Genomic DNA, 15,417 nt, shown 5'->3' with positions numbered 1-15,417 from the left:
GTTTGGTTGTTTAGCAGCGGACTGTGAACGACCGCCATCACTTCAAACGCTTACAACAGATTGAGGGGTCTAACACCAGGCCTCGACGTTTCATTTCGGTCGTTTATGTATTAGTGAGACGTACGCCTTGCTTCGTGGGATTCGGCTGTTTATCTTTTGCTTGCCGGGGCAGACAAGTGAGACGACCAATGGGCTCCTGAAAAGATGGATATGAATTTTATCTACGTAGCAGTGACAATCACCGTCTTCTTGAGTATGTTTGTAGTACTTCGTAACACCTCGGGTGGGCAATCATTAATCTCGAAAGCTAACATCTTGCTTCTGGAGGACAGCAGGACCAAGTCACGTCCAATGAAAATAACAAGCAGCAAGCATATCACGCGCCCCTTCGCCTGTGTAGAAAAATTGAGGAGGAACACCATCCGATGGAAAGGCGTAGGCTAGAAGTCTCTTAGCTTCCGAGCCGGACGACTATGAAAAACGGATGACTCGGCACGAGATAGTGCGCGACGTAAAACCTCCCAGCTAACAGCCTGCGAGCCACGCTGGCAAGTTCAAGTCGGAATAAATCTGCCGGCAGAAGGGCATACACCACGTAGAGCATCTTCGATATCGACATGGAAATGACTCGTGAGGCCGGGTCCAAATGCCGTGTAGGCTGTTAGTTTGTCTCCATTCCTTACTGGCCTCGCAAAGAAGGCAAGTCATCTAAGGCTGTATCACATAATACCAATTCTCCAAGCACCATAAAACCGCATTGGGGTTGAAGAGGTTCCACCATATAGTTCTGAAGTGACACGGCGTTGGTCTCCTTGGTTGGACTTTGACCCGGATCCTTGGAACCAAAACCAAGGCTCAACCACACACATGCTAATCGGCCCACCAGATAGACATCACATCGAAGCCTTGTGAACGAATCAATTTCTTAGAGTGATGAAAGGTTGGTGGGTGCTTAATAGTCGAGTAAAATTTAGACCGACTCCGAATTAGAAAATCTTACCTGCCACATCTCCCACTCACTAACAACATCCTTGTATGTATTAATCACTGTTGTCAATTCACATCGGGATTCTTTATAATATCTATATTGGCTACCTAAGTATTCTTTTTCATCTGTTTATGACTTTTTAGGAGCTCTCTCTGCTTGGACAAGGGGCTTGTGAAGGTAAGTCGTCCTGATGGTGACGTTGAAGGCAATTGTTTCCCACCAGATTAAGAGAGCATGTTTTTACCCTCCTATATTTTCTAATTTTTATGGTTGCTTTAATATACCGTGCTTGTTATATATCAATTTCACGCCCGCTTTTGGCGTCGAAAGATTCAACGGTACGCTTTCACCCAGCGAAGGTGCCGTAAACTCCTCTGCATCTGCTTGTCGGCTACAAGCCCTCTTCAATCTTGGCTATCTGCTTCCGCTGTTAAATTGTCACAATGTTATATTGGGGCTCGGATGAATACACCGAGGTGAAAAGAACGACAAACAGCGTCGGCTTCTATTTCCATGGATTAGCCCTTGGCCTCTTGCAATGGGATCCAAATGTTCGCGACCAACCCTGATAGATATCCAGAAAGGGAGCCGCGTTAATTATGGAACACTTGGCTTGTGAGTTGGCTGCATGGACATCAACCTTTTCCCAATGAGAGGATCTTCCAATCACAGATTGCTGGGCATCAATGGCACTTTGAATTTGGTTGAACCAAGTTCGCCCTCACTCGCTTACGGGCTCGCTGACAAGTTAACGACAGCTTCGTTTTCTTAGAAACACGGGTCAGTAAACTTGATTTTACACAAGAGGCCTAAGATCAATCGGAGATGCCGAAACTGCTATATCAACCGCGTTCTGCCTGCCCTGGCTTCGTTCCTCGTTTCCTTTCCGTTCTGTATACTGTAGCAGTCAAACACCACGCTCAACATCACAACACTGCTCAAAAGTCTCCCAAATACTCCCTCACCTTCTCCAAGGCAAACAAAACAACATACTACAACTATTACTTCTTTGATTATTTTTGTTATAATACGTTCTCAACCAAAACTCCTGCAATAATGAAGTTCTCCGCCCCAGCCCTGCTCGTCCTGGCCGCGGGCACCCTCACTTCCGCCAAGCCCGGTGGAGCCCCTATGCCAGGCCCAGATGGAGAGCCGATCAATTTCACGGCCGTCTGCGAACACACACAGCTCCCGCCCCTGATACCGGTCCCCATGATGCGCAGCTTCCTTATCACGGCGGTTGTCGACGAGGACATCGGCTCCATCTGCCACAGACTCTGGCACAACCTGGAACGCTTCCAAATCTGCAAAACCATCACCTCAGAATCCTGTGCCGATGGCGGATTGAGCTACCTTAACTGGGCCTTCACGGTCGGTCCCGGATGCAACCCGGGCATGGTGAACTCCGCCTGGTGGGAGACCACCCGCGGCAGATACGGCAATGTTTACTGCTAGACTTAGACTGTTTCGGGGGGGAGGGGGGGCTGATCGTTGTCGTTGGGGGTTTCCTTTCTTTGTTTTTGGTCCTGGTTTTCTCGGAAGAGGCAGTGCTGGCTAGTGTGAGGGTTGGAGGCACATGGCCCGGAGTTCATGGCAAGGTTTATTCATCATCGCAGATTTGTTTAGTATAATACAGAAAATAAAACTTCATCAAAGAACTGGCTTTGTCACCGGTCCCTTCTCGCTTATGTTGCCGTCCTTGCCAGGTCTCCAGCGAAGGACCGAAGACAAGATGTCAACGATCGATAGTAAAACAACGACGACGACGACGACTTTGAAAGGTTGCCGCCACAAACCCACCGAAACCTAGGGCCATAGAAGTGCATGTTGATGATACTGACTCTGGCATGTAGCCGCAATTCGGCATTGTGACCGGGACTGCCCACGGACATGCTCTTGCAAACTCCAAAACGGTAGGTTAACCTGTAATTAGAGGTCAAATGCATATTTGAGCAGAACACACGCCAACAAGACATATTTGTAGCCTCTTGTATTCCCCCAAGATGAGAATAGATGTTCAGTAGAAGTGCCAGCGGGCATCAAGGGCCACACCCCTATTCCCAGAGGAGGATTCACACGGCATTATTCTGGTGACACAGCATTATCCTATTCAGCGTTCATATTGTAAGGTCATGCCCAGCATTCTCATACGACGACAAAGAGAGGGTCTCTCAATGCCCCCGGCATCTTTACGCAAGCCGGCTCTTTGGGATCCCGAGCTCTTCCTCTCAAAGGCCCCCACTGCCAAAGCATTTGGTCCAAAATAACGTTCCATTCGATTCCCTCAATGATCGGTTCCGTGGCGGGTGCCTGGTCGGTTATTTTCCACTCCACCCAACGCTCCTCACCCCGAACACAGCGTTCTTTCCGGGGCAAGCTGTGCCTGCTGTGGAAACATTAGAGCGTGGAGCAGTTGATGAGGGTTTCGCATGATATCGATAACCTTTGACCTGAACGCCCTCTTTGCCTCCCTACAGTCTTCCCAGGTTCTTGCAACATCCGCCGTGAACCATGGTCAGGGGCATCACTATCGGTGTCGGCGGTGGTGGCCCGCTTAACCAGCCAATTCTTGAAATAACAACAGACGAGGCAGCGTGGCAGCAGGCTCTCGGTCCTTGGCCTCGTTTCGCAAATTTGTTTGCCCAAGCCTGGGAGACATGTCGTCCATGCGGCTAATGTTCCGCCGATGACGGCCGCCGCCAAACCGTGCGGAACCACATCTCCGGGCCGAAGTGTGTTTCACCAAATATCCACCCAAGAGCAGCGCGCGGCTACCCTGTCAGGCTTTCCGGCCCGCATCCGAAGTCCTAACGCTCGGCCGGTCCGGGAGCCAGCCAACCTCGACCGGACTTTGGTCCGAATCGAACAACATCGAGGTGCTTGGTATGCGTCTGGGCCCACTTGTGCAAATCACACAGCGGAGTAATGGGGCAGGAATCAGTTCTTGGATCATTTGTCTATAGCTCCAAGGGCGCGACGCGCAACCTATAACATAATATCTCTAAACGAACGAAAAACCAGATGAAGAACAGATACATTCGCGGAGCCCCGGGATTTCACTCGCACGGGGCCGCTGCGGGGTCATTCCGTGGTATCGATGGAACTGGAGCGGCTCCCCCACACGGAGTCCGCCTTCGACCATTTCGCCAACCAGCCCAACCCTCAACCCAACCACCTTTCCAGGTATTGATCTAGAAGCCCCGTTGTAACGCCATATCCTTAATGCTTAGCCGTGACCTTGTCGCCAGTGAGCTTCTCGACGTAAGTCTTCGCCCTGCAGTCATGTTGATTAGTCAAGGTTGTCACAGGGGGGATAGTAGGTGGGGGGAAGGAGACTCACATATCACCCAAAGCAACCATGCAAATCGTCTGCCAAACGCCGAGACCAATACGAGGGGCAACGCCACGGTAGAGACCGGCGACACCGTTTGTCGAGTAGATGTAACGGAAAGTGTTGCCGACCGTCATCTTCTTGGGTCGGTTGGGATCCTCCTTCTTGCTCTGCATCTCCACACGGATAACCTCGATGGGCTGGTTCCAGGCGCTGAGACCACCACCAATGCCCGAGGCGAGAATCTTCTCCCAGGCGCCGAGCTTCTCGCCGTCCTTCTTGCCGGTCAGGTCGCGGATACCCTGCTCAGCCAGGCGGGAGAGACCGAAACGGGAACCCCAGTTTGTCATTTGACGAATGGCAACAGCGTTGACACCCTTGTTGATGCCCTTGATACCCTCCTTGCGGTAGATATCCATGAAGGTCTGGAAGGTGCTGGGGGGTGGGACGCCCGTGGCGGCCAACTTGTGCTTGGTAATCTCAACCGTCTTCATGCAAGTGCAGAAACCCATGGTGGCATAGGCCTGAGCGACACCACCGGTGATACCACCGATGATACCACCACCGAACTCAGAGGCGCCGGCGTTGCGGGCGTAGTACTCGGCTTCGGAGGCGACGAAGAGCAGGACGGCGCCCTTGGTGGAGGCTTCAATCCAAGCCCAAGGGATGAGACCCTGGTAGACTGTATTGCAACTGTCAGTATGGTCTGTCACGGGTGGGTTCCGGATGGATCCATCGATTTATCGATGGTTTTTGAACGCTCAGCAATTTGCAGCCCGACCGTGGAAAGTCGTGTTTGGCAATAGGAGTAGAGAGGGTGGTTACTCACAACCAAAGACACCACCGCGTCCCCAAATGCGGCTCAGGGCAGTACCAAAGCCGTCGCCACGGTTGGCAGCCATGGTGGTCTTGACGACCTCGAGCGGCTGGCCAAGCGTGGTGACCTCAAACATGTTCAGGCCGGCACCCAAGAGCAAGTTGGAGAACTTGACAGGCTTCTTCTCCAAGCGCTGGGGCTCCCCGATGGGGGCGGGCATAGTGGCGACGGCGACCATGGCTCTGCTACTTGTGATGACGATAATGGGCCCTGACCAAGGGAAGAGGGTGCTTCTTCGCGGGGGAGAGGTGTAGTTGGAGGTTTAATGGGTACGGGGTAATGCTTGGGAATGGAGCAAGCGACAAGCTTGGGAATGGGGAATGCGGTAGGTTGCGGGATAAAGCTGGGAATGACCTCGGATATCGAGCTGTTTTACGAGTTTGTCTCGGAGGTAGGCCGAGGCAAAGGGTAGAAAAAGGACGGGAGAGGTTTCGTCGGATAAAAAGGGACGACGGGGGGGTTGGCTTGGATTGGGTAGGCTGGGTAGGACAGGACAAGAATAAGAAGAACAGAAGGGGACTTTCTCCGTCGCTGAGCGGACGAGGGAGAAGGCACCTTTTGCACGTGGGAATTGGGTGGGTTTGGGAATGGAACTGTCAGCCGGGGGGGGGACCTGAAGCTCCTCAATTTTCTGGCCCCAGGGCGGGCTGCTGGGCTGGACTTGGACTCCTCGAACAGGAGAGCGACAGCCTTGGGAGTTACATCGCTGCTTGCGGACACGAATACCTGGTGAGTCCAATCCACTGGTTGGTTGAGTTCTGAGAGGCAAGTGGCCGGCCGGACCCTTGTTTCCCTCCCCCAATGGCTGCCGCAGCGTATCTAAGCCTGGAGAGTTTCACGGCGGTACATTGCATCTGCGTGTACAGCCTCCCCGAGAGCAGGTAGCCATGACACGGAGATGGGAATGTGTACAAGTGAGACATGCGCGTTCAAGCTTGGGATGGCGCCGGCTGTTTAGACATTACTATAAGACGAGAGACTCCCTTTCCTTCTCCCTGTGCGTCTAACCAGCTAGTTTGGTGGAGGTTGAGTTTTGAAGCACAATTGACAGAAGAAACAGCATCAATAGTCTATTCCGGAATGTATTGTTTGTTGTTGTGTACACGTCGAGTACATGCAATCTGATGTCAGCCCCCCAAGCAGCGCGGGAATCAGCAGTAGCCATTGTTCCCTCAGCGGGCTTACCTCACCTTTTGCAGACGGAGCAGCTTAGCAGGGAGCTCACCTTCAGCATTTCAGCAAAACAGGGTCCGCCGGCGCGCATCGGCAGCTCGCAGTGCCACGGACTGGCCCGTGGGTTCTCCGCCAACCACACCAAACGGGCACTAAGGCGCTCATCTTGGAGCTCAACCTCCCCAACAGCTCCAGCCTTGTCCCCATCTGGAGAGCTCAACGCAAAATTCCGTGGGGATGTTCCGACTGCAAAAGCCTCAACCGTGTCCTTCGTCGCCCTCACTCTCTCTGCCGCCAAACACTTCTACCAGTGTCGCCGCAATCGCGGCTGGTCATCCTATGAAATTGATCTGCGCTCCCCAGCTCGTTCGGTGCATTCCTTGGTGGGCCCCTCGCTCCAATTGTCTCTCTTTTTGCGACCTCTCTTTCCCTCTGTCGCGCCCGCGCGCCCGCGCTCTTCCTCTCATTCGGACTTACTTGGGGGAGAAACGGGCGGGGAGGCGGGCGGGCACCTTTTGAGGTGTGGATTAATTAGCCAGGTACATAGCTCAAGCTTAGGTGAGGCAACAACAAGCCAGGGGCCGGCGAACAGCTGGTGCGCGCGTGCGTGCCTGCATAGTCCGAGTCCGGTCGCGCGTTCGCGCATGGTTCTTTCTCTGTCCATCGCAAATAATGCTGATCGACAAATCGTTCACTCTCCACCTCGTCTCAACTTCGTCGCATTGCCCGCAGGCTCCGAGCTTCGCGAACAGACATCGCAGATGATGTAAGGCTTTAAAACATAAAATTGGAGGAAATAAGGGGCCAAGAGCATTTTTATAGAAAACCTCAAATTCATAATGGTGTATTCGGACGCAAGCCTGCCTCGGCCAAGGTAACTAAAACAACCCAGATATTCCCGGTAAAAGCAGCCCTTCGCGGTATTGTACAAGCGCAGTGGATGGTATCGCCCAGAGCCTTTCTATCCACCCCGACTGAAACAACACGCTGCCTTTCATGTCTATTGTTGATCGCACATGCGACCCTGCTGCCTTTTTCGCGCACGCAACATTACTCGCGTCCGCCTCCACATCCTCCGCACTCCTCTCTCCTACGAGAACACGCTTAGAGCTTCTTGACAATCTCGGCCCACTTGGCGGTGGAGAAGGACTTGGGGCGCTCGATGGGGGCGCCGAGGGCGCGGTCGATGATGAGCTGGGGAAGGACACCGATGGCGCGGGAAACACCGAAGAGGACGGTGTAGTAGTTGGCCTCGGTAAGACCATAGTACTGGAGGAGGACACCGGAGTGGGCGTCGACGTTGGGGAAGGGGTTCTTGGTCTTGCCGTGCTCGGTGAGGACCTTGGGGGCGATCTTGTAGACCTGGCTGACGAGCTGGAACATGGGGTCGTTGGGCATCTTCTCTGTAGGGCTGTTAGCGTTCATGTTGCCAAATGCATACGCAGACTTCTCTCTCATCTCTAGGATACGTACCTTGAGCAAACTTGCGCTGAGCAGAGTAACGGGGGTCAGTCTTGCGGAGAACGGCGTGGCCGTAACCGGGGACGACACGGCCGGCGTTAAGGGTGGACCAGAGGTAGTCAGTGATGGCCTTGTCGCTGAGGTCGTCGCCAACGGACTTCTTCATCTCAGTGAGCCAGTTGAGAACCTCCTGGTTGGCCAGGCCGTGGAGAGGACCGGCCAGACCGTTGAGACCAGCAGCAACGGAAAGGAAGGGGGAGGACAGAGCACTGCCAACCAGGTGGGTGGTGTGGGCAGAGACGTTGCCACCCTCGTGGTCAGTGTGGATGGTGAGGTAGAGACGGAGGAGCTCAACGAAGTCGGTGTTGCTGCCGAAGCCGAGCTGGTTGGCGAAGTTGAAGGAGTAGTCCTTGTCCTTCTGGACAGGGGCGACCTTGCCGCCCTTGAAGACGTTCTGGTAGATGCGAGCGGCAATGGTGGGCAGCTTGGCAATCAGGTCCATGGAGTCCTCGAAGGTGTATCCCCAGTATTCCTTCTTGCTGACACCCTTAGCGTAGGCCTTGGCGAAAGAAGAGGTGTGCTCGAGGGCGGTAACGGCCAGGGAGAACTGGGCCATGGGGTGCAGGTCGGTAGGGCAGTGGTCGATGAGCTCCTCAACGAACTTGGGGATGTCGGAGCGGGCAGCCCACTCAGCGGACAGGTCGCGGACCTGCTGCTCAGTAGGGACCTCACCAGTCAGGAGAAGCCAGAAGAGACCTGCGCATCTGGTCAGCACAATGAATAGGGAAGTTATCACTTAGCCCAGACTTACCCTCAGGAAGAGGCTCGTTGCCACCGGGAGCCTTGGGGAGAAGCTCCTGGCACTCGGGGATGGTCTTGCCGCGGAAACGGATACCCTCCTCGGCGTCGAGGACGGAACCCTCCCAGACGAGGCACTTGATGCCACGGGCACCACCGTAGACCTGGTCAAGGGTGACCTTGTCGATGACCTTGGAGCCATGCTCTCTGCGACGGCGAGGTTAGCGGGTGTTTTCGCTCGCGATAACAAGACTCAATGGCTGTCCACTCACTTTCTCAGGGCCTTGACCTCCTCAATCTTCTCGGGGAGGAGCTCAGCGAAGCGCTCCTTCAAGGTCTAGATGCGAACGTGTCAGCTTCACGATACCCGAGGTAGGGCGGCCGGCCGGACGGGCGGGAGCGGGCTTACCTGGGTCTTGGAAGAGTAGCAGCGGGCAGCGTTGAAAGCTGTCAGTCTGGCATTGAGCGGGGAGGCTCTGAGGGAGGACCTCAGGGCAGAGGAGGAAAGACGCGCTACAGACATTGTGAAAATATGGTAAGGTTTAATGGACTGGTGAAGGTTGAAGATCGGAAAGGAGGGAGAGAAAAAAGCCGCAGGTAATGGGATAGAAAAAATATGAAGCAAAGCCGCTCTTGGACCGGGGGCCCTCGGGGGTCACGTCACAGGTATGGCCGGAAATACCAATGTACCTCAGCGGGCATACGGACAGTCTTCAGGTGCGGTGAGGTATCCGAGGCAGCTATTTTGGCGCTGCAGGTACATCTGGCACCCGGTTGCCCTGCAGATGCGTCCCCAACATCGGTCCAACCGTGGAATTTTTTTCTTGAGCTCCAAGTCGGCCAGATTCAGGTCGAGACCAAATCACCAGGATATTCAACGCCATGGCGCCCTTTTTTTTTTGTTTTTTTTTTGCGCGGCTGTTCAGGAATTAATTGTAAGGCTCAGCCGGCACCCGGTACTCCGTCACTCTCCCTCAACGCCTCTACACTCAATGGGATTCGTTGCCGACTTGCGACGGGGATACCTCTGCGCCGTAGATACCTGAGGTAGAAAGCCACGAGCACGAGAAACAAACGCCGGAAAGGAGCAGACGCGAAGATACGTACCCGAGGCATGTACCATGCATGCTGCAGCCCCCCAACCGCGACTCCAATCAATCTGTCCTGTCAATCTTGGGATCTCACCTCTCCTAACATGTCCCCGTCTTTTTACGTACCTTTTGGTTCCACTGTAAAATCTGCACCGCGCACTCCACGACTACCTAGTATGAGACTGCTCCAGTCTCCAGTTTTGTCTCCCGTATCCAACGCCCCGTTCCAGCGCGCGAAAAGCCGAGATGGGTGGATGTCTGGGCGGCTTCTCTCGGAGTATCCGCTCTGCGTCCGAAGTTCGGAAGGCCAACCACAGCGCCAGACATGACATCGTAGCCTTGACTTTGAGCGTAAGATGGCCGACGACAATGCGCCTCACGGTGAGACTGGACGACGGTAAAGACAACCCAGACACCCGGGTATATGGGACTACGGCTCGGCCCCCCCACGAGTCGTCCGCGCTACTCAGATTCGGCCATCCTCTCAAGATGAGGATCGGACTCAGTGGCTGCGTGAGTGGCATCGGAAGTCCAGACAAAAGTCAATTGGGGACTTGTTCATGCTCTCCTCCGAGCCCTGTCTCGCGCATCTCTCGCGAGCTCCGAACCTCCGTGACCCGCCGCAGGCCTGAAATCCAACCAATTGAGACCGCACATATGACCCTCCTGCCTGTCTAGGAGCGAACTTCCAACCGTGGCACAGCTCGACCGCCTCATCCGAGAATTGCTCATCTTGGCCACGCCCAGTACCTGATTAGAATGGGGTTCCGTTCGCCCACGGCAAAGGAAAATGATGATGTCTTCCGACCATTGCGTAACAGGATTTTAATCACAAATGAGCGAGAGTCTTCGGCTATGCAAGATATCATCCAAGCCATATAGATCACGCAGCAAAGGCCGAGGGCATCTATCTCTGTTATCCCTGGCAGTCCTCCAGATGCAAGTAGATGAGCGATATTGTTGATGAACAGACATATTCGAGCACCAACCATCCTGTTAGGCAGCGTCAAGGAGGATAATGCCACCTTTGCGGATAACAAAGACCCTCCTTTGTTGTCTGGCCCAGCGACGCAAAATTGTTGAAGGAGCTTTGACCTATCCAAGCGCCGAGCACAAAAGACATATCCCATTATTCCCAGATTGGGGCAACTAGTTGACGAACGGGCATTTCTTTTTGCCGGCGATGCCAGCGTTCAGCCCGATCCCTCTTCGCGGTAGAACTCCGGCGGTGGAACCATCATCTCGCTTCTTCTAGCTGTGGCTAGTCAGCGTGAAATGTGTGTTTCGCGTGGGAAATAAAGCCTCAGGCTACAAAGAAAGAAATCCTTCAGGAGATGGATGACAAAGACCCAAATACTTTTTTTTTTTTTTTTTTTTGGTCTGACTGAGCGTCGGCTCTTTAGTCTCCGAAAATAAAGCGGCACCACCACCCATGTGCTCACCTGCCACTGGCCACCGCCCACGTACACGCCAGCGGCAACTCTGAGGACCAGTTTCGTCTCCAAATGTGTCCCATCTCCCGCCCATCCCCACCTCCGAATCTCTTCTTTTCCAACCACCACTCCCTCGCTTAAAACTGACAAACCTCCAGCGCAAACTTGCATCACGCCCAACCGCCCCGAAGCCCAGGATAACTGCTTCGCATCGAGGCTGCCATCGTACCTTGCCGGATATCGTATATCTCCTTCGAGGACCCTACAAGTCCGACCGTGGGTGAAGCAAAAGAAGTAGTCGTCGACGGCTCCTGCCACATTAGAAATCTCCTCTGTGACCTTGGACGACTCGTCAAAAGGCGTCACACGCTCTGTCCGTACAAGTAGAGAGTCATCCAGTCCACAGACTCGACTCATTCGTACCTTTAGAGTGCTGGTCTGCGACATTTGGGGTTATCTGCCTGCGGTCTATAAAAAAAAGTTGATCGGGGGAAGGAGCGACTGGGGCGTACCGTACCTGCTTGCTGTGGAAAGGGAAAGGAACACGGCTCTCGTTGATTCCTTCCATTTTCTGGACCTCACGTACCTACCTACCCAACCAGTAAACCAAACCAGTCGCCGCGCAATCCTTTTTGGCAGCGCGCACAAATCAACTGCTGGCCAGGCACTTCTTTTATTTTGCCTGCGCGCCTGCCCATCTGCCCATCTCACCCTTTACCTTCGTACATTCGCACCAGGACAACTTCTGATCACAACTACTCCATCATCGCCATCGCCACCTTCTCATCACAGCCTGCAAAATGGCTTCCGCCGTCGCGGAGTTAGAAACTGGCCTCCAGGCCATGCTTGGCCTCAAGCCCCCCGGTGTATCGGGAACTCGCATCGCATCCTTGACCAAGCTTTGTGTCGACAACGTTCAGGTACGATAAATAATCGACGCGCGATGGCATCTCAGTCGCCTGGTGACGTAGACAGAATAACTAACCTCTGATTCCTTACAGTCTGAATCGGTTCTCGTTCAAAAGCTGTACACACATTTCAAGAAGGCACCCATCACCCACAAGTTGGGCGTTCTCTACGTGGTAGATTCTGTTGTCCGCAAATGGCTGGAGCAGTCAAACTATGCCGGCCAACATGTGGACGGTTCTGCCCGGGATGGAACTTACGCTGCTGGCGTTCATCGAGTGACCGAACTCATGCCCGTCTTGATGAATGATATTCTGCGGACAACCCCTGAGGGCCAAAAGGTACGCATCAAATCTTGACATGTCGGAGCACCCTCCGTCTCCAGTGTTCTCGGCCGCACTACTTGTAGCGATGTTGATGCCAGCCGTGTGTCTCCTGCCGGTCATTCTTTCACCCTTGTCTGACCCCTGAGATCGCAAAGACGGAGATGGGGCGGAGGTTGAGAGAATCGTGAAAACACGCACATGAGAGCCCACATGTTCTTTGCTCGCTGTTGATCCCGATGAACCACCCACTTACAATGCTTCGCTTCTTGTAGGAAAAACTCTCCAAGTTACTTGACATTTGGGAGAAGGGTCAAACCTTTGCCCCTGCGATGATAGAGTCATTCCGCCAAAAGTTGAAGGCCACACCCGCACCGAGTATGTCATCTCACCAAACGATGCGTGTCATTGCGTCACATCGTTCGCCAAGACCAAATCATCTCTTACTGACTCCTTTCCTTGTGCAGTTCAGTCTACTACGCCGGAGGGTAGTCCCCCCCCAGGCTTGGTCGCGTTCATGGGTTACAACACCAACAAAGCGGCTGCGCCCCCGGCCCCCAGTGCTCCGACGGCCCCCAGTGCTCCCAACAGCACCGCAATCATGGAAGCCCTCGCCAACCTCGCAAGACAGAATGCCACTGTCCCGCCCAGCAACCCTCCTGTACAGGCTCAGAACCCCGCGCTGAGCGTTCTATCCAGCCTTCAGAATGTCGCCTCTCAGTACAAGCTGCCTGCACCTCCCATGAACCAGTTTCAACAACCCCCGTACTCGATGCCACCCATCTTACAACAGACTAACACTGCTACTCCTGTTCCTCCGTTCTCGTACCCGCCTCAACCTCCGGTTCAGCAGCCCCAGGTTCAGCCTGTTGGCATGCCATTCCTAGGAGCTCTGGCCCAGCCGCCTGCTGCTGCTCCCCTCGACCCCCAGACCCAGCAACAAGTGATGCTGATCAAGGCACTGCACAGCCAAGGCATCCCCTACGACAAAATTCCCGGTGTGATTGCGGCCCTCAAGAGTGGCCAGAACGGTGCTGCTCTCGCGGCTCTTGCTGCTCCTGCTGCTCCTGCGGCTCCAGCCACAGCTCCAGCCCAAAACTACTACGCCACAGGACAGGGATGGGGCGGCCCTGTACAGCCCAACGACAGTCACGATCAGCACCGCTACAACGACGGCACGAGATCCCCAAACAGGTACCAAGGTCGATCTCGATCCAGATCGCCTGGCCGCCGCTGGGATTCACGTGGCTCTTCTCGAGGAGGCCGTGATAACGGCTCTGATTACGGACGTCAAGATGATCGGGACAGTCGAGGACGAGGCAGCGACTATCGTCAGCGCAGTCCAGTCAGCCGCAATGGCGGCAATAGCGGCCATAGCAGGAGCCCTCAACACAACCCAAGCGAGAAGTGGATTCAGTACGACAAATCCATGCCTAAGGGACACATCAAGGTTCTCAGTAGAACCCTGTTCGTCGGCGGTGTAATGTATGCCTTCCCTCGAAAACAGATACTCGCTCTTTGTCGCAGGAGAAATGACTGACACACCCTGCAGCTATTCGGAGCGCGAGTTGCGCGATATGTTCAGCAAGTACGGCCAAGTTCAGACCTGCATCGTCAACAAGGAGAAACGCCATGCATTCGTCAAGATGGTCTGCCGTGATGACGCTGTCCGCGCCAAGGAAGCCATGGAACACCGTGAGGGTGATCCGCAGCTCAGGGTATGTTCTCTAGCATTTAATCGCCAGAGCCTTGTCACTAACATTATGTAGACTCGCTGGGGTGTCGGCTTCGGCCCGCGCGACTGTAGCGACTACCAGACCGGCATCAGCGTTATTCCCATCACCAAGCTCACCGAAGCTGATCGCAAGTGGATGCTGACTGCCGAGTATGGAGGAAGCGGCGGCAGACCGATCGAGACTGGTCTCGTTGTTGAGGAGCCTGACATCGAGATTGGCGCTGGCGTGTCTTCCAAGGCCATCAGCCGCCGCATGCAGACCGACAAGAGCGGCAACCATGGGCCTCGTTCCACCCGCGGCGGACGCGAGGAGGAGCGTGAAGACCCCAGTCGCTGGCGTCGAAGCCGCGAACGCGAACGCCGAGAAGATGCCCAAGCCTCCGGCGCCAATGCCCAGCCTCTTCCGCAGCAATTTCCATTTGGTATTGGCACCTTGCCCAACGGCATGCCCTCATTCCCTCCGGGATTCATGTTCCCGGCTCCCGAGAACAAGTGATTTCTATCTATCGCGTCTGTCTCCCTTGTATATGGGACGGAGACCTGGTTTGCTCTGTATTTTGACGTCTTTGGCCTCTCGGCTTGCTTGGCTCGCGACGACATGGATGTGCATTGAAATGGCGTTTACGGGGGGAAATGGAAAAGGGAAATACCACATCAAAAAGTCTGGGCTCTTTGGAGAGAAAATTAAGGGAGGGCTTTTTTCGGCACCTACTATGATACCACCGTACGCTGGCTTTTTGGGCTTTAGGGTTGGTAAGTGGTTCTTGGGCTTTGTAGAGTAACTCGCTCACTCCTGTTGTAACGTACCCGTATTCGGCGGAAGAAACTACATTAGTCTGAAACCTAGTCTTATGTTCCCGTGAGGCTTTCTGACGCCAAGATGGCTTTGGTAGTTGTCAAGCAAGCGGCTTACTTGGCAGCTACCAACGACTTGTTCATGCGTGCTCTGTGAAGGGAGTCCATCCACGCGTTTAAGGTTTGGAAGAATGTGATGCCGAACATCAAGGGTACTGTAGCGTTCATACTTGCATTGCTCTTCTGCGCCCCAGATGCCAGCTCGTCACTTCGGTCTTGTCACTTCGATGCTGGGTCCCAATGGAAGAAATAGCCGACTCTCTGCGATACAAGCAGTGCGCATTCAACGGAAGCGATACATTTGATGGCGGACATATACAGTTTATGACAACAGAACCGAGCCAATAAAAAGTGACTTCTCAATTTTTTCCCCATCAAAACCCTACGTTTGGAAGTCGAGAAAGGAGAAAGTCATCGCGGCCATGGAGGCGGACGGGAGAGGTGGC

The 15,417-nt window shown here is 54.1% G+C and overlaps 4 protein-coding genes across 4 annotated transcripts; 2 read left to right on the top strand and 2 right to left on the bottom strand.

The window, feature by feature from the left end:
- Positions 1 to 2,044: 2,044 nt before the first annotated feature.
- On the top strand, positions 2,045 to 2,443 carry EsH8_II_001100 (uncharacterized protein; the record flags this gene model as incomplete). Its single annotated transcript, XM_083264398.1, has 1 exon — positions 2,045 to 2,443. The coding sequence occupies one exon, from the start codon at positions 2,045 to 2,047 to the stop codon at positions 2,441 to 2,443; it is 399 nt and encodes a 132-aa protein (XP_083121720.1).
- Positions 2,444 to 4,207: 1,764 nt separating this feature from the next.
- EsH8_II_001099 (mitochondrial FOW-1 like protein) lies at positions 4,208 to 5,356 on the bottom strand (the record flags this gene model as incomplete). Its single annotated transcript, XM_083264397.1, has 3 exons — positions 4,208 to 4,262; positions 4,329 to 5,001; positions 5,149 to 5,356. 3 exons carry the CDS (start codon positions 5,354 to 5,356, stop codon positions 4,208 to 4,210), a joined length of 936 nt encoding a protein of 311 aa, XP_083121719.1.
- A 2,117-nt stretch (positions 5,357 to 7,473) lies between these two features.
- EsH8_II_001098 (citrate (Si)-synthase CIT1) lies at positions 7,474 to 9,151 on the bottom strand (the record flags this gene model as incomplete). The annotated part of the gene is made up of 5 exons (XM_083264396.1): positions 7,474 to 7,772; positions 7,843 to 8,586; positions 8,642 to 8,835; positions 8,901 to 8,965; positions 9,038 to 9,151. 5 exons carry the CDS (start codon positions 9,149 to 9,151, stop codon positions 7,474 to 7,476), a joined length of 1,416 nt encoding a protein of 471 aa, XP_083121718.1.
- A 2,801-nt stretch (positions 9,152 to 11,952) lies between these two features.
- Positions 11,953 to 14,612, top strand: EsH8_II_001097 (Nrd1 complex RNA-binding subunit; the record flags this gene model as incomplete). The annotated part of the gene is made up of 6 exons (XM_083264395.1): positions 11,953 to 12,072; positions 12,154 to 12,399; positions 12,657 to 12,759; positions 12,849 to 13,866; positions 13,934 to 14,099; positions 14,151 to 14,612. 6 exons carry the CDS (start codon positions 11,953 to 11,955, stop codon positions 14,610 to 14,612), a joined length of 2,115 nt encoding a protein of 704 aa, XP_083121717.1.
- Positions 14,613 to 15,417: the final 805 nt, after the last annotated feature.

This window comes from Colletotrichum jinshuiense, chromosome 2 (genome assembly GCF_051148585.1).
Source record: "Colletotrichum jinshuiense chromosome 2, complete sequence".
In the NCBI taxonomy this organism is placed as follows: Eukaryota; Fungi; Ascomycota; class Sordariomycetes; order Glomerellales; family Glomerellaceae; genus Colletotrichum; species Colletotrichum jinshuiense.
The sequence above is the reverse complement of the archived record's forward strand: the minus strand, read 5'-3'. Positions and strand labels throughout refer to the sequence as shown.